The 22,572-nt window shown below is 39.7% G+C and overlaps 2 protein-coding genes across 2 annotated transcripts in view; one reads left to right on the top strand and one right to left on the bottom strand.

Annotated features, from left to right (window-relative positions):
- Positions 1-16,368, top strand: part of Ndufaf2 (NADH:ubiquinone oxidoreductase complex assembly factor 2) — a 107,797-nt gene extending 91,429 nt beyond the window's left edge. Inside the window, exon 4 of the mRNA XM_027401512.2 lies at positions 16,046-16,368. Within this exon, the coding sequence (XP_027257313.1) occupies positions 16,046-16,294 (249 nt within the window). The 3' untranslated portion in view covers positions 16,295-16,368. The remainder of the gene's footprint in view (positions 1-16,045) is intronic.
- Positions 16,369-19,668: 3,300 nt separating this feature from the next.
- Smim15 (small integral membrane protein 15) lies at positions 19,669-22,249 on the bottom strand. The gene is made up of 3 exons (XM_027401513.2): positions 22,110-22,249; positions 21,294-21,409; positions 19,669-20,387 (listed from the first exon to the last, which is right to left on the bottom strand). Exons 1-3 carry the CDS (start codon positions 22,131-22,133, stop codon positions 20,138-20,140), a joined length of 390 nt encoding a protein of 129 aa, XP_027257314.1. The 5' UTR covers positions 22,134-22,249; the 3' UTR covers positions 19,669-20,137.
- Between the last annotated feature and the right edge of the window lie 323 nt (positions 22,250-22,572).

Here is a 22,572-nt window from a genome sequence, read left to right as displayed (position 1 = left end):
ATTGACAAGTGTGTTTGTAAATGAGTTACCTTGTATTCACTTTGCAATGTATAAAGGCCACGAAGGGAAAGTATGTAGTGATATTCTCCAGGCTTTTTAGCAGAAGAAATGAAAGTGTAAGAGATTTGTTTTCTACTTCATGAATTTACTTGTTGAGATTCCTGTATTTGTTTTTTACAGTATTTTGTAGAGAAAGCACATTCTGAAGGAGCTAGGGGTTCTTTCTAAAAAGGTTCCAGTTTACTAATTTGCAAGCACTGTCTTCCTGCTTTTATGTTTCCAGGATGGTTGATTAAATCAGTACCAAGCAACAGCAGTCACGGGCCTCCATACAGTCCCTAGCTGTGGTTTCTGTGTGCAGTTTGTCTCTTAGTACGAGAGTCTAAGGCTCGTAAGAACAGGTCCTGTGGTCTGGATCCTGTTGCATCTGTAGGATCTAGAGCAGTCCGTGGCTCAGAGTGTGCACTCTGGATGTTGAAGAATGCATCTGCTGAGCCCTCTTTTGCCTTTGTCTCTTCTCCTTTGTTCTGATTTCCCAGTGATTTATTTTCTCAATATTATGATGTTGTTTTAAAGGGTAGGGCACATGTTGACCTGGCAGCGATGGAAGGCAGAGGATGACTTTGTGGAATCAGTTCTCTTCTACCTTATATAGGTTCCAGGGATAGGACTTGGGTCACCAGGCTTGTATGACAAGTCTTACCCACTGAGCCACCTACCTCCCCTGCTCCCCGTGGACCATTTTGATTCCCTCCTACAACTCCCATGAGAACTCTCAACTGACTTTGTTGTTTCGATTTCTAGTCTCCATCAGTGGGACATCATCCCTGAGCCTCCTTTACTCCTGGCACCAAATCTAAAGGAAGCCCAGCTCCACTGATACCCATTTGAGCTGACACTTGGTTGCCTGACGTTCAGAGGTCACTGTGTCCTAACGCTCTAGCTTCTTCAATTTCTCTGAGGAGAAGCGCTGCCACTGTGGTTCCTTCTGCCCTCCCTTCATCCCTCCCACAGTATCATTTCCGTAAGTTTCATCAGATGTTGCCCTTCAGAGAATTCCACTTCTCTCCAGTAGAGGTGCTTTGGGGAGCTCCAGCTGCTTGGCTGCCAGCTCTAGTCACCTTGCCCAGGGTAGGGGGCTCTGTCAGCATCTGTAGTGTTTGCCTGCCTCTCTGCTGCACTTCTGGGTAGTCACAGATCACCATCTCTGACACCTGCCTCTGCCCTTGCCATTACTTAGTCTATCTTCTTATTCCTCTCTTCTCCAGTCCTATAAGGAGGGAAATGCTTTGTCTGTCTGGGGAGTTGGATATGGGTAGTGGGTGGGTTCTGAGTTCCACTTTAAATGACTAATAGTCACTTAAGCATTCCTACTACCACTGCCTCTTTGAGAAACATCAGTGGGCTTTCTGAGCTGTCAGGTGCCTGTTGTCAAGTTCCCGATGGTCTCAGGCATTGGGGGTGGATGTTGTGATCTGTCATATTTGTGTTGTTATTGCAGCTGTGCTATCCTGGGTAAATTACTCAGTGTGCACTGGGTACAGAATATAACCATCATTATAACCTGTTTATCTGGAGGAGGTGAAATATTTGGGGTCTAAAAAGTTGGCTGATTATTAAACTTTCTTACTTTAACCTAACATAGGAACTCTGTATATTCGTGATGATATATTCAAAGCCAAATACTTAATGATTGACAAGTGAAGAGTACACAAAGACATATTTTTCTCCCCAATTTCAAAAGCATCGTCTTTACCAATTTTATTTTTAAAAACTGATATAAATTCCTAAGAGTATAAATATCTTTTTCAGAAATGTTTGCCATTTTTGTCATTACGAAGAAAAGGCATGTGAATTATTTAGAACCATAATTTAATTAACGCTGAAATAAATTTATCCTTAATTGTTAGCTCTTAGGTTTGCATGTGTAATACAATGCAGCATGCAGAGCCAAACTCATTCATTCAGCAAGTACGTGCTGGCTACGTCTTATTTGCTATTTTACCCTGTTCTAGGCACTATATGTGAGGGACAAAAGGGAAGAGAGCCAAAAAGGGCTGACAGAAACTCATTGCCTTATGGCCACCAAACTGCATATGCATTTATTTACCTTCTGCCTTGGCAATCCAGCTCCTAGAAATCTACTCAGTTATCAGACAAAAACAAAGGTGTAGCTAAGAAAGGAGGTTTCCAGAGACTAAAAGATGACAAAATGTAGCAATATGAAGCTAGTGCCATGATCGTTTCAAGTCAGTAAAGTAACAAAAAATTGATTGTATATGAATGCAAATGATAGATGAAGGATAGATTGTGATGATATGTGATTTATGATTTATTAAAGCTTGCCTGAGGTACAGAAAGCAAAGCCAACCACATTAGTTAGCTATAGAAGCCAGGCAGTGCTGGTACACGCCTTTAATCCCACCACTTGGGAGGGAGGTAAATGTAGATGGAGCTCTGTTAGTTCAAGGCCACAGAGATACACAAATTGATCCAATCCTAAAGAGAAACAGCTCACACAAAGATGGTCTCATCACTTGGGATCATATGCCTTTAATCCCAGCACTAGGGAGGTATCAAAAGCAAAGGATCATGTGGAGATTCATTCTCCAGCCACACTGAGGAGAGGCAGCAGTCTGAGGCTTGGTGAGAGCTCGTGGAGACAGGATTAGCCCTTTCAGCCTGAGGTAGAGGTAAGAGCTACTGGCTTGGCTGCTTTGATTTTCTGATCTTCAGCTTGAAACTTGAACCCCTATATCTGACTCTGGGTCTTATATTTTTTTGTGTTACAGTGGATAAATAATTTACCTTTTTATGGAAAAATGGAAAATATATAGAAAACCTGTTCATTTGTTTGTTTTACTAAAAGATTAGAGAAGAAAGAAGAGCCCAGTATGGAAGAGCAATGGTAGAACATAGATTTCGTTCGTTGTGCCATTTTGCATAGTTTTACTTTGAAACAATTATTACATAGCAAGGGGTTCTCTCTTTAGGTTGTTGTTCTTCCCTTATCCACAAGGCTCAGGCAGCCATGTGAATAACCAGAAGAAAAGCCTTCCAGGCAGAAAGGGTCCCAGTGAAGTGTGTCTGGGAAACACAGAAGACGCCAGTGGGGCTGGAGCATACACAGTAGTGACTGCAGGAGAAGACAGCAGTCAGGTCACCTGACCCTTGTTGGAAGTGGTTGGTTGTTCAGTGCAGGACTGAGATGGAGTTGCAGTAGAAAGTGTCCATTGGATATCCTTGTGAAACAAAGAAGGAAATATCAGAGGACAAAGGGCAAAGCCAAACACTGATGGAGGCCCAGCCAAGCTTTGGCCAGCCCAGTGGAGTCCTTCAAGTGTTTGTACTGCCTGTCTGGTTACTGTGGCCTGGCTTTGTGTCCCCGCCTGTCTCAGTCTCTGGACAGATTGTCCTTACAACAGAAGAAGTAGCCCTCTGCTACTGGCACACATGCTAGCATTGTAGACAGATATAAGTTGCCATGTCACAGTCCCTGTGCAGCTGGGAAGGATCTCATGAGTGTTCTATATCTGCCACATGCTGGTCTGACGTAACATTTAATGATCCATGAAAGGGTTGTTAACGGGAACTGACATGAAAAGTTACCCTCTGTTTGCCATGTGAGCATTACATCATAGAGGCCCAAGGAGACCTGTTAGGGGGCGCCTGTTGTCCAGGCAAGAAATGCTGCTGGCAAGAGAGGTGCAGAGAAATGTAGAGTTCACGAAGCAGTTTGAAGAGCTGGTAAGATTTAGTGCTGGTAGATATAGAGGGGAATGGGACACAGGAATAGCTTTGTAAATGCCCCCAATGATGTCAGGGCAGCCAAGTTATCCACTGCTGACTGATGCACTGCTACCTGCCATCCTCAAAACTCCCACCTATTTCCCCCAGCCCCTCCTCCTCTAACTCTTCCTACCACCCACTCCCACCACCCCTTCATCTGATCCTGCCCTCTGGTATGCATTTGATCGTGACAGCTCCTATTCCAAGAGTGATAGCTAACTCTCAGGGCTGTCTGCATGGTGTGGGTTGTTGCCTTGGAGCTGGTCTGTAGTTTAGCAGGTGAGGATAGGGAAGGTGCTCACTGAAACAAGACAAAGCTGCCAGGTATCAGGGAACATTGGAGATGGGCAGAGCTGCACTGGCCCCAGCTGTCTGCAGAGCCTTGTGAATGTCTTGTGAAGAAATGTACCAGGCAGTAGCAGGTGGAAGCAGATACCTACCTACTTCAAGTATAGGTTAGTTGTGTGACCTCAAGCTAGCCCTCTGAGCCTCTGTGGTCTTTGGATGTGTTTAAGTGAAACTGTCTATTAGACACCCAAGTCTAATGGGCCATGTAGTTTGCCTTAAGATTATGGATCATAGGGAACAGTCAGGGCTGGAGATATAAATTTGAGATAGTTCAGCATATGGAGATGGTATTGAACCTCGAAACAGGAGAAACAATTATCCATGGAGAAAATGCAGAAAAGAGGGCCCGTTCCTGAGCCCTGGAATGCTTGAGGCCAAATGTGTTTGGAGGTTTGGCCACAAAGGAGCTGACAGTTTGAAAATAGAGCCTGGTTGCTTTACAGACATTTCATTCGGTGTGTCTAATATAACACATGCAAGCACATGCTCTCTCTCTCTCTCTCTCTCTCTCTCTCTCTCTCTCTCTCTCACACACACACACACACACACACACACACACACACACACACACCTCTTTTTCTCACTTTGTAGCTCAGGGTGGCCTCAATATCACCATTCCACGTGCTGAGGGAGTGGCATGTGCTCTTCTCTTCCCAACCACAGTCAATGGCAAGCATGGCCAACGGCATGCTCTGCAACCACTCTTTAGAAATGAGCTTGGTTCTGACTGCCTTCCTTCCCTCCCCATGCTTCACAGCCAAGTACATGTGTACAGCTGCACAACAACAACCTGTCTTCTCTACCTCCCTACCACTGTGTGCTTTCTGACTCGTGACTTCCCGCTTGCATTTCTGTGGTAGCACCCTACCTCATTTCTCTTTCTAGTTAGTACGTCTGCCCCACCTCCCTTGCCTTTCAGTCCAGTTTGCATAGTTGCCATAGTCATAGTTTTTAAAAGCAAAGTGAACATGGAAATCTTGTATTTATGATTACAGATTAGACAAAGAGAAATGTAGTATAGTGTAGTTCTTGCGTCTGCTCTTGTTGCTTCCCTGGCAATAGGTCTTAAGGGAGTATGTTCTTACTTTTCCTGCTCCTCGTGCATACTTGGTATTTGCCTGCTGTCTTTGTATACAGTTTTACTGAGTCTAAGTCTTTTTCTTTAGACTAAAAGGGGAATTGTAGTGAGAGATCCAATGAGGCACCTGTGGTGCTGACCACGCCAAGTGGGAATGGTCACAGGTGCATACCTGAAGTGTGGGATTTGGTCTGGGGTCCAGGACAGGCTTGCTGGCTCTCTCTGAGTTCAGGTCAGGTCACGGAGAGCTGCTGGGCATTGATCCTCAGAGCTGGAATTTGTGGGTTATTGGTTTCTCATGTAAGTGACTTCTCCCAGAATAAAATTAACCTATGTTATCCTAGTCCCATGTATCTTAATCTGTATATCCACAGTGTAGCCCACTAAACATTAATTGTAAATAAACAACAAATTTTAAGTGTAAGTTTGCCCCATGCAGTATTTAGAGCATAAATACAAGAAGTTGTTCATTTGAAATTCAAATTTACGGGGCTGGAGAGGTGGCTCAGAGGTTAAGAGCATTGTCTGCTCTTCCAGAGGTCCTGAGTTCAATTCCCAGCAACCGCATGGTGGCTCACAACCATCTGTAATGGGATCTGATGCCCTCTTCTAGTATGCATGAAGACAGAGCACTCATGTACATAAAATGCATTAATAAATAAATCTCTTTAGGAAAAAAACCCACAAATGTGTGCCCCAATGCCCAGCTTAAAAAAGAAAAGAAATTCAAATTTACATAAAAATCTGTATTTTCTTTGAAATCCTGTTCTTGCTTCAAAGCCTAAAATGTTTCACTAATGCCTTCAGAATAAAACCTTAGTGTCCTGAGACTGCTCTGAGTCCTGTGTTCTCTGTGAACCCACTGCACTGCCTTCCTCCTCAGCTCTGAACATGTGCACACCTCTTCCCACAGCATCTAGTTCCCCTCAGTTCTCTGATGAAGTATCTGTAGATTGCTTAAGACTCAAACATCATCTAAGGAATCATTTCTAACCTCCTAGTCCTCTCAGTGCGATTAATATTCAGGAGACTACCTTTTCTTCTGAATTTCCCAAACATGCTATTCCTAATAGCATTATAGATTTTATTATAATTTAATACATTTGTACTTATCTTTCTCCCCAAGATTGTTAGTTCTTTGGGCACAGGATAAAAATTGTATTTTTTGCCAAGTATGGTGGCACATGCCTTTAATCCCAGCACTCAAGCAGATGGATCTCTCTGAATTCAAGGCCAGAGCAGGTTCCATGACAGCCAAGGCTACACAGAGAAACCCTGTCTTGAAAAACAAAACAAAACTAATTGTATCCTTAACTCTACTCTGTGGCACATAGTGGGCTCTTCTTAATGTATGAATGAACCAATGAATGGGAAAATAGAACCCCTAGGCATTAGTCACATGATGGCCATTGATGTTTACACAGCTTTTCTGGGTCTTGACACCTCGCTAAATCAGAATTACAGCAAGGTAGCATTGTGGCTTGTTTTCTGCACACCAAGGACAGTTCCTAAGAACATAATGTTGACGTGTAGGTGCTCAATCTTTGTTTACTGAGTGCATAGGTAAATAGAAAATGTAGGGTGAGCAAGTGTATCTTTAGCTACACAGTCTGTGTTGTCTCTGCATTGAATCTTAAGAGTACAACCTGTGAGTGTAGTGTTTTTGTTCCCCTAGGGCAGCCTTCTTACAGCCTAACCTGTGACTCCTGACTGCCTCACTTGCCCTACTCTCCTCTCTCAACACACAAGAGAACCCCTTTCTCCGGCAGCTGGCACATGACTCAGGGCTGTTAGCAGCTGCTCACTGAGGGTGCCTTCTCCTTTCTCCCTAGCTTTGCTTCTTTGCCAGTCACTGCCTTTCTCAGAAGAAAGCCATGGAGTCCCAACATTACCCTTTCTTCCAGGGATTATAGCCTTCCTCCCTTTCACATAAGAGAGCAACGTTTTCTTTGTCTCCTCCCAGAGTAGTTCAATTAAATAGAACTAAAGCTAAGTAACATTAATTATTTTCTAGTAATGTTTAACTACTAAGTCTCTTTTTCTATTAAATGATGGTGTCTTTATGCTCAGAGATTTTATATATGTATATGGGGAAGTTCATTTCTTTTATTAAAGGAAATACCACCAAAAAACTATTAATGACTTGAGCTCTGTGATTAGTTCTTTTTAGTGACATTTCAAGATTTAATTATTAATCTGGCTCAAGTTCAAAGACAGAAAACTCAGTGCCAGAAATTCCTAACCAGCAAGGGATATAAACAAACCTTACAATTGTCCCCTCGAATAATAAAAACCAGTGAGAGCAACTTCTTGTAATTAGAGATGTTTGGGCAGGGTGGGGGGGGGTACAGAAGGCGAGTTCAAGAAAGCATGTCAAAACAACAAGACTCAATATACATTTTCATTGCTGTAATTGATCAGAGGATGTTTGCAATGGATTTGAAAGTGAATAAATTAACCGTGACATTGATTTGGCAGAGGCACACGAGCGATTGGCAAAGAACACATAGCAGTGTCTGCTGGAGCATAGCTCCCTTGACTGTTACCCGCTTCCAGCAGACGTCTTTGCAGCCCAGTGCTAGCCTTCTAACCTGAGTGCTAGAGCTTACTTACTTATGTACCCCTTTGGTTCATCCTACCATCTGGGCAAAATCAATTGATCTTTGATTGACATATCGGAACCTTTCTTACGTCTAAACACAGAACACTTTCTGGGGGACCTATGTACCTCCTCTTTTCTTTTCCACACTGAGAAGGGGTGAGCTAGTAACTCATTGTTTAATCCCGACAGTAATTAAACAACTCAACAGCATTTTCAAGCTTAGACTTCAATACAGTATTTGATGGGACTGACTTTTTCTCAGGATGTTACAAAATTGATCTCAAAAAGACGTTCCCAGAGGGTGGGATATAGCACCATGGTAGTGGTCAAGGCCATGAATTCAATCCCAACCTCTGCACCCAATGTGCATATTCAGCTTCGAAAGTTCCCAATGTAAAAAATGTTGGTGTAGTCTCTGTGGCGAATTAATAGTGTAATATGGTCACATCCTTGTGGCTGTCTGTAATAAAGGATTCAGAAATATACTTCTGGCCAGATTTCACATTTAATCTGTTGATTAAATCCTTTTGTATTTATAATTTTCTTTATTTAACTCAAAGGAAATACATTCATATGCTAAAATATTTAATATGATTTTAAACAAAAAGTTACCCCTCAGTATGTATAGTTTAAATTAGAAAAGAAACTAATGAAATTGGTAAGATTGAGTTCATTTTCTCTATAGCATATGTCTGCTAAGATATTAATATATATATATATATATGTATATATATATAAATTTCAGAGAGTGTACTTAGTAATACAAACATCTTAGAATGTGTAGTAACTGTTAAATATATTGCAGTTTTAATTGGTAATGTTTTATAAATTTCCATTTTCTGTATGTAGTATAATTTGAACTTAATGAAAGGAGTCACAGTTTTGTTCCTATAGAAAAATGTAAGAAGAACCCAGTGGGAAACCTGAATATGATTCCTAAGTCTTGCTTATTCATAAAATAAGATACTTTTTAACAATGAAATGTTATTAAATTTATTTAACTGTTAAATTTATTTAAACTGTATTTTGGGTTTTTTGGCATGTGTTTTGAATGTACATTTGAACATAGAGTTCTGGTAGGTACATATTCTGACATGAAGTGTAGGAGTCTTTAGCCTTTGGGTTTTTTTTTTTTTCTGATTAGATTTTTAGCAATTTCAAAGCAAACTTGGTAACAGCCTATTAAAAGACTGATCATAAGCCTATCTGGCCACTGTGCTTGTCCATGTGAAAGTGACATGACTGGGGGTGTAACTTAGTGGCAAAGTGCATGTTTAGCATGTTCAAGACCCTGGTTCAGTCCCAAGCTCCCTCCCTGCAAAATGATAAAAGTGATTTTGAAGTCTGTTGTTGCAGAACCTTTTCAATTTTACATGAATATTATATCATTAGTATCACATACATGTACATAAAGCTTTACAGAAAAACTCCTTGATAGAATAATTCTTGGTTGCTTAATTTGAATATTTTAAAAATAAAAACTGGGCTGGGGGTTGGGATCTTGAATAATATCATGGAAGCTATTATTTATTTTTAATATGCATATATCACACAAAATAAAAAGAAATTAATGACATATCTTGAATTAGTAATGAGCTGCTTCTAACCTGAACACTCCGTGTTTCCCTTTCCTTGTTACTAGGCATACTGCTAACAATACTCTAAAAGTGTTCTTGTATGGATACTTAGGCCTGAACTTAAATATTCAAGTCCACTTACTAGTGTAGACTCAGAATTGTTCATTTGCACACATTTTCTAGATGTGCTCTGAGACAGAGGAACTTGAAGTAGTACTCTGGATAATCTTTAGGATTTGCTCAGATATTTCTTAGCCCTTCCCTGTCCCCAGAACCCATCAAGTCATCAAAGCCCTCATGACAACTTCATCAGAGAGCATGCCTCAGCTCTCTCCCTTCTCTCAGATTTTAGAGTTCTGTTCCAAGGCCTTGGTTTCCTTTCTCTCTCATGACACATTACTATGAAGAACTTTTATCTATTCTGCCATTTGTTTTACCTCCCATTAACAGTTTAAATTCCTGTTTGTTTTACTTAAGATTTCCTATAGCAGTAACTGTATGATAGAGCTGATCTCCTCAACATTGCAGAAAATGCCTCTCTGCTAGAATTTCACGTAAAAGACTGATAGAAGTGAGGTAACTATCCTGATTATATTGTGCCTGATGTCTGTGACTGAGCTGTATGTCAGCAGATTAGTAGAGTGCATATTTAAGCCTTTAAAAAAAAAAAAAACTAAAAGCTTCTTGGCATTATGATTCATGTATCAATTTACAACATTGAGTACCGCTACCCAAAGGACTCTTAGCGAAGTAATGGCATTACAAAGGACTTGAACACCTTTGGGGAGCCTGAGTTCACATTAATGAATCATGCCAGGAAAATAGCCATTGTATCTTTGTCTAAGTGGTGAGCATTTTGAAGGCATTCAGGTTGTTTCCTTTTGCTTTTGTATCTCATCCTCCACAATGACATTTAATGCTATAACTTTGGCATGTAAAGTAGTCTATAAATTTAAACAATAGGAAACCCTGATGGATCTGTCAGTTTTCACCAAAATAAGGCTCCATAAACAAACCTAAACAACTGGCTGAAATAGGCAGCTGAAAAACACCCACTATTCAAATGAGCATCATCACGAGACACTAGTCACTGATAAACACAACTTTGCACACAGATTTTGACTGAGTCCACTCTATCTCCCTTGTCAGTATAGTTCTTTCTTGAGCTTAGTATGGAATAATACTCTTCAGCTAATCACTCCATGGACTCCAAGTCACTGTCCCAGAATGGGGTTGACCTCACACGTGACTTTGTGATTATTAACTCCATGAGACTTGGCTTCAGACTGATGAAAAGGACCATTGTTAATATACTGCCCAAAATCCCATGTTGAGGGACACCGAAAATGGTGTAGAGCATGGAAGGTGTGATAGGCAGGTGCTTCTCCTTAGATGGAAGTAGGGTAGGCTTCAGGTGGTAGTTGTAAATATGAAATATCCCCATAGGCCTGATGCTTGCACACTAGGCCCCCACCTGGTAATACTGTATTAGGAGAACAGGTGTGGTGGAATGGAGGTGGAAATAGGTTGCTAGGAATGTGCCTTGATGGTTTCATAGTCTAGCTCAGCTTCCTGACTGCCCTCTACTTCATGAGGCACTCTCACCTCCATGATCCTGCAGCCATGGCTTTCCCAATGTAATGGACAGTATCCCTTCACCTTCTGTGGCTTCCTCCCTTCAGTTGCTTCTCTTTGGGTATTAAGACACAGTGATGAAAAATGTACTAATACAGAGTGCTGTTAGTCTGAGGGCTGCATATGGGATTAGCAGTCCTCTTGCCTTCCAGGCTGTGCTTGTCCTGAACTAGGTCCACAAAGCTTGAGAATGTGCTGTGGTAGGAACACAATCACTGGACAGTGTTCTGATGGTCTTTATATTTTTGGAGAACTTGAAAGGAATGGGCATCGAGTTCTAGGATACCCAACATCTAACTGTGTCTGCAATAAAGTCCTATGTTATTCTAACCCTTCCCTGTGGGTTCATCCTATTGCATGGCTTCAGGTTTCTTTCTGCCTGTGGAACTTTCTACTAGCTTAAGTGTTTGCTCTAATGTTTCTTGTACACAGATTTGCTTGTGATCAATTCAGCCTCTATTTGCCTAGAATTTTTTTTTTTTTATTCTTTCACTGAAAAACATTTTCACAGGCTGTGGAATTCTCTTGGCAGTCCTTCCTTTTGTCTCAGAGCAATCACTATTTCTGATTCTTTACCTCAATCGTATGCCCCTTTCCTCTGAAGAATTTCTTTTCTCATCAGTTTTTATCAGTTGATTTTGGTTCTTTGGTTTGTGATTATCCTCAATGGGGTCTGTTGAGCTTCTGGATATGTAGGTTTATGTTTGTAAGCCCTTTGGATATTTGTTTGGAAATTGTTTCTCTGTGTAGCTTTGGAGCCTGTCCTGGCACTTGCTCTGGAGACCAGGCTGGCCTTGAACTCACATAGACCTTCCTGCCTCTGCCTCCTGAGTGCTTGGTAAAGGCGTACACCACCACTGCCCAGCCCCCTCTGGGTATTTTTAATCATGATTTCCTCTTTATTTCTGTGTTCCAGTTACTTTGTATGGTAAACAACTTGTTATTGTCTCACACCTCACTGAGGCTTTATCTTTTGAACTTTTTAAAATCTTTCAGTTTGTAAATTCTCAACTTTCATATTCTTCAGCTGTGTCTGACCGGCTGCTAAACAGTTATCCAGTTTTCGTTGTATATATTTTTCACCATTAGTGTTTTTGCTTGGTTCTCTTTATTTCCTTTCTTTCCTCCTTGTGGCCTTTACAGTTGAACATTTTAATGGTAGTTGTGATAAAGTCCTTACTGGTTGGTTCAGTCATCTCTAGGTCTATTACTATTGGCTGATTTTGAATCACACTTTTCCTCTCTTCTTGGTTGCAGGGTAAACACTAAGGTGCTCCTTTATTTAATGTGTGGGTTTTGTTGTGTTCCTTTTTACTGCGTTTTGTGCTGAAGATCCATTAATAGGTATTCAGATCATCTCAAAGGATTGTTTATTAGATAAACTGTAGAACAGTATAGTCCAACAAGAGATTCTGTAATGAGGGAGATTTTGTATCTGCCATTTACAGTGTGGTAGTCACTATATACATTTGGCTATTTAATGCTTTGCATTTTTGAAATCTTACATATTCTAAATAAGTTAAACTCAAATAACATCTGGCTACCACAGTGAACACCACAGTTCTGAAGTAAAAAGTCTGCTCTTCTGCCAGCTTGCTTTGAATCCTAAGCTGATTGCCCCAGGTGCTTATGGGGTTCCTTTGGCTGGTAGAGCTTGAATGTCTTCTAATCCAGTCCCAGCTCCGGCAGTGGTTCGTCTTACAGCTCTGCAGTATCCCTTGGCCAGAAGTCTTTCTGGCTGTCTTTGTGGAGCCTCACGTACATATTCAGCTTGTCTTCCAAACATTCAAGTGGGTCCCTGTGCAGAGTCTAGAACTTGATAGTAGGCCCAGTGCATTCCATCTTCTGTAGTCTCCCTAAGCAGCTACCTTTATCGCTTGACCTTAATGAGATGCTGTCCTTTGCTTGGGTTCTAGCAGCCCATGTGGCAGTCCATTATGTGTGTCCAGGCAGAAATATGAGGTGATACAGGGATTACCTCATTTGATCCCTCACTTTCCAGATGTCACAGCTGGGCATTGACCACTGCTAAATCTAATTATGTTTTGTACATTTTGTGGGGTGTGTGTGTGGTACTAATTGCACCACCTTGGTCTGAAATTTGAAGATTACATTGTATTAACACCTTTCCCTGTTTGAAAAAGGAATAGGGTAGGGTAGAGATATAGCCCTGTAGAGCACTTACCTAGCTTAATCTCCAGCACAAGATATATAAATGGGTAGAAGTTGGGTCTTGTTGTTTTGTTTTGTTTTAGTACCATGGAATAAAGTCACTATCTTATAAATCAGCATGAACTTTCTTTGTTGTACTGTCACTGCCCAGTGGCCATTTTCAGAAAAAGATAGTATCCATGTCTCCATTTTATGCATGGGGAAATTGAGGAGTATTTTATTAGGAATTTCTGTGTCTGTGTTCATCAACATTATTATGTCCAATTTTTATAGGTTATATGTGTCTAAACACTTGTCAATTTCTTGTAGATTTTCCAGTGTATATATTGTATGTGTATGTTGGCATGCAGCTTTGGAAAGTATCTCCCCATCCTATGAATTTCAATAGCAGGTGTTGCTGCCACTTTTAGCCTCCATCCAGTTTTACTTGGGTCTTCTCTTCCTTCTTTTCCTTACTTTGTCTCCGGGTTTGTCAACTTTTAAACTTTTTAGAGACAACATTTCGCTTTGACCTTTCTTATTTTCTTTTAATCTTTTCCACTCAGATCGTTATCTCTTTCCTTTCTCTGATTTGGGGGTTGATTTGTCCTTATTTTTTCAGAGACTTTGAGATATGTCATTAGGTTATTTACTTGACAACTGTTTTGTTGTCATTTTACTTTTTAATGTAAGCTTTCAACTGTATAAACTTCCCTCTCAGAACTGCTTTCATTTGTAGCCTACAAATTCTGGTGTTTTATGATCTTATTTTATTTGACAGCAGGATTGTTTTTTAACTTCCTCCTGATTTCTTCAGTGGCCCACTCTGTTCAAAAGTGTTTTTTTTTTAATTACCTTTATTCACTTATCCATTTATTTATTTATTTGAGGAGCAGTGAGTAGGGGTGTGTACATGCCACAGCTGGTGTGCTGAGGAGGAGTTGGTTCTCTCCTTCCACCATATGGGTCAGGGGTGGGTCAAACTCATGTCATCCTTCAAACTTGGTGGCAAGTAGCTTTCCACCCTGAGCCATCTCCTGGGATACCCAGTGCTTTGCTCAAGTTCCTTGTGGTTATTACTTGCCCTATTTCTTTTGCTGTTGATTTCTGGCTTCATTCTGTTATGATTTCATAAGATGCAGGAATTTCAGTGTTTTTTATTTATTTGTTTGTTTTGTTTTGTTTTTCCGAGACAGGGTTTCTCTGTGGCTTTGGAGGCTGTCCTGGAACTAGCTCTTGTAGACCAGGCTGGTCTTGAACTCACAGAGATTTGCCTGACTCTGCCTCCCAAGTGCAGAGCATTTTATATTTTTAAGACTTGCTTTTTGGTCCAAAACATGGTTTATTTTCTTAAAAAGAAGTATCTTCTAATAATGGCTTGTTTGTAGATGTATAGTAAGTCCATTTGGCCTATAGTATAATTTAACTCAGAGGTGAGGTGCCTCTGTTGATAGTTTTGTCTAGATGATCTATTGACAAAATATTGGAATCACCTATATGGTGGTGCTATTGTTTGATGCATATATATAATACAGATTTAAATTTGTAAGAATCATGGGTTTCCCTGTTAACTGTAAATGCTGGTCTTTTGGTATTTGGGGAAGCTGTCTACACTCTCCCAGTTTAATTCACACTTTCCCTTCCAGGGAGCTGGGTTTGAAATGTGGGTGCTTCATGCCTTTCTGGTTCTCTGTGCCTTCAAGCTTTCTGGTTGTCTTTCTTACCCTGTTTCCTTGCACTCATTTCTTCTTGTCACTGACTAGTTATGTGAACAATGCTTATCCTGCTTTCTTACCCCACAAGGGTAAGTATCAAAACCTAAAGGATTTCATTGCCTTTTCTGGGTGATACATGTACCAATGATCTTAAATATGACAGGACAGTCTTGTATTCAGTGAATATAATAGTAAAAGATTCATTGAAATTTTTTAGTATAGATCCTAGACAGGGCAAAGCTGCAGAACTCACTGCAAATTACACTGATTTGAGGAAGCATTTTCAGTAGTGAAGTGCCTCTCTGTAGCTAGTGTCTATCTAGGACAGACTGGACCTTGCTCCTGTCCTCCTCCACTAGACCACCCTAGGGAATTAGAAGTAGGTAGGTTTCTTAGTTAGGTTTCTATTGCTGTGAAGAGATACCATGACCACAGCAACTCCTTTAAAGGGAAACATTTAATTGGGGTGGCTCGCTTACAGTTCAGAGATTTAGTCCATGATCGTCATGGAAGGAAGCATGCAGGCAGACATGGTGCTGGGGAAGTAGGTGAAAGTCCTACACCTGAACTCACAGACAACAGAAAATGGTACAAGACACTGGGCGTGGCTTGAGCATATATGAGACCTCAAAGCCCAACCCCACAGTAACACACTTCCTCCAACAAGGCCATATCTATTGCAACAAAGCCACACCTCCTAATAGTGCCACTCCCTATTCCCTTATAGGAGCCAGTTGCATTCCAACTATTACAGTAGGGCTTGGTTCTGGCACTATAGAAGAAGAATTTAGCATTCATATGTTAATTCCCAGGACACAAGAGTGGCAAGCTGGAGTGGCACTCTAGGATACCCCCACACATCTTCCTCTGCAGTGGAGAGGCTGTGAAACCTGAAAATGTTGGGGAGTCATTAAAATTCTTATGTAACATTTGTTTCACTTTTTGAGTAGTAAACTTTTTCTGTGATCCCTCAGTCTTGTAACATAAAACATAGGATATTTTAGCACTGGTATGTAATCAAAAGCTTTCCCAGCCTTAGCCTATGCTTATCTGCACATGTATTTAATATTTTGATTTACTTTATTGCCATAAAAATCTTTGAATCATTTAAACTAAAATTTTAATGTTTCCCAATTATATGTATGTACAGGAAATACTAAAGAATGAAAAATACAGAGAAGAAATTAAAATAAAAAGCAAAGATTTTTATGAAAAAGATAAACTGAGTAAAGAAACCAGTGAGGAACTCTTGCCTGCACCTGCTGCAACTCAAATTAAAGGACATGCCTCTGCTCCACACTTTGGAAAGGAAGAACCCTCAGTGGCTCCCACCAGCACTGGGAAAACTTTTCAGCCGGGATCCTGGATGCCAGAAGATAGCAAAAGACAGAACCAATGAGTACAGTACGGTAAAGTCATTCCATTTATGTGGACATGGCTATTTTAACAAATAAAACAAAGGTTGAAAGTTGATCACTTTTGTATTTCCTGAATATGTACCCTGTGTTCCATAAAGCATGAGTTATTTATTATGTATAATGTGACACTGTATGTATAGACGCCTAAATATTTTTAGATTTGAATTCTACACTTGACTTACTCATCATTTCCTGCCTTGGGTTACCATGCTGCAAGTGCCATGCCACTGTGACCGCTCAGTACATGTAAGGCTCTTGGGTTCAAGGAACCACCACAGATAATGTGAGGACCACAGTGGACATTCACAGCTGCTAAAAAGAGAGATGGGGGAGAAGATTCGAATTTCAAAAAGAAACTGGGATAGAACATGTGACTCAAAGAAAATTCAGTTAAAAGTACTAGGTTTGCTGGTAGATGACATAGGAACAGTCATTTGAATCTCCTATAAAAGAAGATACAATTTTGGCCTGATTATCATGTATCTTGGGGTTGTTTTGTTTTAGAGACAGGGTCTCACTGTATTCACCATACTGGCCTCAAATTCACAGATCAATCTGCCTCTGCTGGCATGCCAGTCCTCAGTTGCCTTCCTACTTGTTAAAAACCACCTAGCTATGAATCATTCAAAGTAGAATTTAAATATTAAATAATAGCTTGCCTGCCATATTTCATTTTTTAGACACTTCAAAGTTTATTATGTCTCTTGCAAGACAGACTTAAACCTATTTTAAGTTTCTAGTCGCCAAGAGTGAAAATGTTCATATTAACAAAAGAACATTGGTTATATCTTAAATACATACTTTTAAGAGCTAAATTCTTCCAGTGTTCTATGCATCCACTAAAATGTGTAGGATACTTCTGCAAAGATGGGCTTAACACTGTATAAACTTTTAAAGCTCAAAAAGATGTTTCTGATTCCAAGGTTTAATCGTATAACCTAGCTATGCCTATATTTAAAGTATATATACACACAAGTAACTATATGGACTGAGCACGTTGTATTTAGGAATACATACACATTCACACATAATGTATGTATGTAACAAAGAAAAAGAGGTCATGAATTTGAAAGATGGCAGGGGTTGGAGTTTGGGGGCATTGAAGGGTTTAGAGGGAAGAAAGGGAAGGGGAAAATGATGTAACTGTAATCTCAAAAAATAAATTAAGGAAATAATCATTGCCATTTTTAATCAACATAGAAAGCTCTCGTTTCTTAATTAACCTTTAACCAATTACTACTGTATTGATCTTTTTAATGCTATCTCATTAAACACATTACTTAAAATATAACAGGTTTATTTAAACCAGACTTTTCAAACAGGTTATATTCTTTGAAAAAGGGCATGTTGAGGCCATGGAAGTCAACTGAGACTTCAAGAAATTATGGAAGAAAACCTGTCCAAGTTCGATTTGCATTTTCAAAACTTTGATATCTGACCACCTGTTACTGTGTCTGAAAATACAGAGCTTGGCCTTACATTTATTCCAAATAAGAAGTAATATACCATAATGATCCTTTATCCAGATGCAGACATTAAAGTTAATCATTAAAGTTAATCTTCATCATTTTGGCAGAATGCTTGGACAGCCACAAGACAGCTTGTTTCTAGCCATGAAAGAATTAACAGCTGCACTTACTTTTCAGAAATGACAAGCAGGCATTTCTTTTAAAAAGTATTATGAGAAGTAAGATTCCTCCTATAGTAATACTGTTTCTCAGTGAGAAAAGATGGAGTGTTCTGAAGAATTCCAAACTTAACAGTATCCTCTGCTTTACACTGAGCACACAACATGCCCCCCATATTTTTAATGTTTGTTGATCTCATGTATACAAAGTCATTGTCAATGTTTGAAGAAAAGGCTAGAGAAATAATAGCTTACATCAAGTATAAAGTTGCCACATTAAGAGAAATTATACAAAACCAGACTGTTAGTGAAATACATACCTTTAAATTACCAAAACCAAGGAAGCCTCAGTTTCTTTAGTGGGTAACTAACTGAAAGTTATTCTATCTTTGGTTTCAGTACTTGAACTCTAACCCTAACAAAATATACTGGCTTCTTTTGAGAAACACTGTCTTATATCTAGCACTTATAGCTGTGATTGAAATTCATAATCTTTTGAAGCCTTAACCTGAATGACATACGTAACTTAAGTGATTACTCCTCCCTCAAAAAAAGACGTGGTGGCACATGCCTTTAATCCCAGCACTGGAGAGGCAGAGGCAGATCTCTGTGAGCGCGAGGCCAACATAGTCTACAGACTGAGTGTCAGGACACTCAGAGCTGTTACACAGAGAAAACTCTGCCTCAAAAAACAAAACCAATGGAACAGACAAAAACTCAAGACTTCTTTATAAAAATGTATCAAATTTATTTCAGCATTTAGTTTCATTTTTATTAAGACTATTTGACAATTACTATAACTTAAAATTCATTATCAGAGGTACAGTAAACATTAATAAGCAGTTAAATACTGCAGTGGATAGTTTCTGGACCATGCATTTAGAACATCCATGTTTAATGGTCTCTAGGTTCTGTTTTACACTGAAAGTTCCCTGGCTTTATACTTCAGCCATTTTATTGAAGTTCCTGCCATCACTGTTATACCCATGAAAATTTTTCCACATTTAAACCTTTATTGTTTTAAAGTACGACTTCATAAATTTGAAACTTAATTTTCACTTACAACCTGTATGGGTAAAAAGTAACAGGGCATCACTACCATGTTAGTTAGAAAAAGAATTTTTAAAAATTAGTGTCTATTCGATCAGCAAATTATCTGGTGACATTAACTACATCAGAGTTCTAATAAGTGTAAGAAAAAACAGAACCCAAAGTATCAAAAGCATGTGGCATTTTCACTGCTGGCTTTTAATCATATTACTCTTCTCAGCAACTCATTTAAGAAAAGGGCAGTATTCAAAGTACAAAAGTTCTATCCATGATCAAAATAATAAGAATCCTACATGAGTTTCTAAACTGAAGAAATGTCAGCTGTGTTCAAGGCTAACATCATAAGAATACAAATAGCCATAATCATTAATAAAATTTTCTTTTGAGAAACTCAATAATGCTTCCATTCCAAAAAAAAAATAAGCAATGACTTTAAAATAGTGACTAATACACTTTCTCTCTTTTAAGCCAAAGTAAACTTTTACCTCAGAAGATAATTCTTTTACATTCCTAATATCCTCTGTCCAGAGCTGAACCCCATTTTAAACTACTGTTTAAATAGGATTCATAGTCTAAAACCATTTTTCTCTACATGGTAGTTTTTACCTGAGTACATTAAGCTCCAAAATGGCAAAATACAGTTTAAAGAATTTTTACTTAAGGTTAAGCAGACAAAAATGCTTGGGACCAGTAATGTTTTATTTTTCAGATTTTAGATGGGAGGATGGGATCCAAATCTAAACACAAGGTTAATTTATATTTCTCATGGCTTGATGATAATTTTATGTATTTTAAGCGCACCTGTATTTTGACTGCAACCCATCACAAAATAGGGTGTTGGATTTTCCACTCTTGGCATCATGTCTGAACACAGGTGTTAGATTTTACAGTGCCGAGTTTTGAATTTTCACATTAGGTATGCTTCACCTGTATGATAAATGCTACCTTAAATACTTGTCAGTGGGTTCCAACAAACTTCTGTTTCCACACCTAAAAGTTACTATTGTATTGAGGTCAGAACATGACTCTTCTATTCAGTCAGGTTAAATAAGACTATCATGAAATTGACTGGAACCTTAGTGAGTCCTTCCAAAGCTGCAAAATTTTCCAGATGATTTTTGTCTAGTTGCAGAGTCTGTTCACTCCTTCAGTCCTTTTTTAGTCGTTTAGCTTTTGCAATGTTTTCTTGACGTTTTTGTTTCTTCTTTTGCTCCTTCTCTCTGGCTTCAATCATCTTGGCTAACTTCCAGGACAGTACAGCACTGGCTAGGAACAGTGGCGTAAGGGCCAAGATAACTGTTGTAAGGAAGCCATATGGGTCCTTGGCAGCCCACTCCACTACATACTCAGCCCAAGCCTTTATATCAAGCATCTTCGTAGCAAGCAGGAAACTGGGGCTTGGAGAATGGAGGGAAAGCAAAAAACAAAAGACTGTATAGTTAATCAAACTCCGAAAGTTGTAAAATTCAATTAAAGCAGAATTCCATTATCACCCAGTTTAAGTATTAATTAGTATTTTAATAAAAAAATAATATCTCGGCCGAGTGGTGGTGGTGGAGCACACCTTTATTCCCAGCACTGGTCTACAGAGCGAGTTCCAAGACAGGCTCCAAAGCAATACTAAAAAACCCTGTCTCAAACAAAAAACCAAATAATAATATCTCCACTTAAGAAAAATAGTTCAAATGAAGCATCACAAATAGTCAATTTATAGAAGGAAAAGGCCATTTGGACTGTCTCCTATGGATGTTCTCATGCCTCTTATGATACCCCAAAAAGAGATACATGGGTCTTGAGTTTCACATGTTCATTTCAGGAAAAGGCTGAATCCTGTCATGTATTGACACACTATTAGTACCGCTAAGTACTAATTAACACAAGGACAAATCAAACTCTTGTCTGAGTTCTCAAGCCAGACCGTAAATTCTCAGAGAAAGATGGCTATTTCTAGAACATAGGTAAGGAAACCATTATGCTAAATCCACATTAATATATCCAGCAAAAAATGACTACTAGATTACAGGCTTTCAATTTTGACAGCCCCTACCTACCAAAAAAAAAAAACATTCACAGTAAGTGCTATGATTTTGTTCTTTTTTGAGTGGGTATGAGAGGGGTCATCTGGTAAAAGAGATGGTGAGGACTTAAGAGGCATTTTCTAGTTTGACCCAGCAGTAAACTCTGTTCTTGTTTCTAGCAACCTGTATTCAATTGCAGGCTGAATTATAATACATGGAGAGGGAATGCTTATGTATATATTTAGCCACCTAAAATCTCAAGCTAGGATTTTTTAATTTATCTACCTTATGCTGGAGTAGTGATCTCTAATTTTTCCTGGGAATATCAGCCAGTCACAATTCAGATGGTGTTGGTTCTTGTCTTCTTTAGTTTGACCATATACTTTGGAGAGGTTTGAATTCTATACAGTAGATGAGTTGGGGGGGGGGAGAAATCAAGGCAATTAAGATTAGGAGTAGGAAAAAAAATCTCTAAATTCTCATAAAACATACATGACAAGTAAAAAAAAAAAACATTTTTCTGTAATACTATAGCCCTTTAATACCTATCCCTTCCTAATTTATCACAATTGCAAATGCCCTGAAACAAAGTACTAATTGCTAATTGAAACCAAGTATTTTAAATAACTTATTTACTATATTTTAATCTGGATAATAAAAGTACGACTTTCACTGACTTATAAAAAGACAAGCTCGTTCAACGGCATGTTACAGGAGCCATACCCATAGAGATTTTGAACCTTTGTCTCTATTGCTGGGGTTCAAACCCAAGGCCTACAGCATGCCAGGCAGGTCCTCCACTGCTGACCAACATCCCCAGTCTAGAGCTTAAAATGTTTGCACCAAGTGCTCATTTATTCGCTGAATTGGGTACTTCATTAGAAAGTCACTCTGACTTGCTCTTTAAAGGTTTCGTGTACCTTAACAATTAGTGTACCATAAAGGGAAATAAAAGCTACCAAAATAATTTTGGTACCCACAACTCCGTCACATCAAGAAAACGGCCACTAGTTTTAACTTCCATATCCCCACGCTCTCCTCGTATTTGTATTGGAAATCATGCCTCTACTTTCAACACATTAAACTTGAAATCATCCTGACCCATTTCACAACATCTTCGTCCATTTGTAACCAGGTTGCAGGAAGGTCCAGAGGGACCCGATCTTTCTCCAGACCAGTCACGAACTAGCACAAGTTTCAGCAAAAAGCAAGTAACTTTGCAGATAGAAGGGCTGGCTTTGTGGCAGAGTTGCGGTCCACAGGCCACCCATCTCGCATGCAGCTCAGTCTCAGACTAAAACACCCTGGCGTTCCTTTCAGGCGTCCTCCTCAACCTCAAAAAGCCTGGGGGACCCGGAGCTGCACTGGGCGGCTCTACACCTACAGCCTCTCTGCTAACTTTCCCTCCTTAGGATTCCCCTTGCCCCGGGCCACGTCCTCCGCCATCCCTCGGCCTCACAGGCGCAGGGCGGCGTCCCGCCGAGCGAAGGGGGGCAGGACTCGCCGGCCAGGGGCACGGGAAGCCTGGGTGGCCCCGCCACACTCTCAGCCACGGCCACCGCTG

Source organism: Cricetulus griseus, chromosome 2 (assembly GCF_003668045.3).
Source record: "Cricetulus griseus strain 17A/GY chromosome 2, alternate assembly CriGri-PICRH-1.0, whole genome shotgun sequence".
Lineage (NCBI taxonomy): Eukaryota > Metazoa > Chordata > Mammalia > Rodentia > Cricetidae > Cricetulus > Cricetulus griseus.
This window is presented reverse-complemented; position numbering and strand designations above follow the sequence as displayed.

Coding starts and splice junctions, on each gene's coding strand:
- Smim15 (XM_027401513.2), bottom strand. CDS start 22,133: ATGGACGAAGATGTTGTGAAATGG. Junction 21,410..22,109: donor ACGAAGATGTTGTGAAATGG/GTCAGGATGATT, acceptor TCTACTGTATAG/AATTCAAACCTCTCCAAAGT. Junction 20,388..21,293: donor GATCACTACTCCAGCATAAG/GTAGATAAATTA, acceptor CCATTCTCCAAG/CCCCAGTTTCCTGCTTGCTA.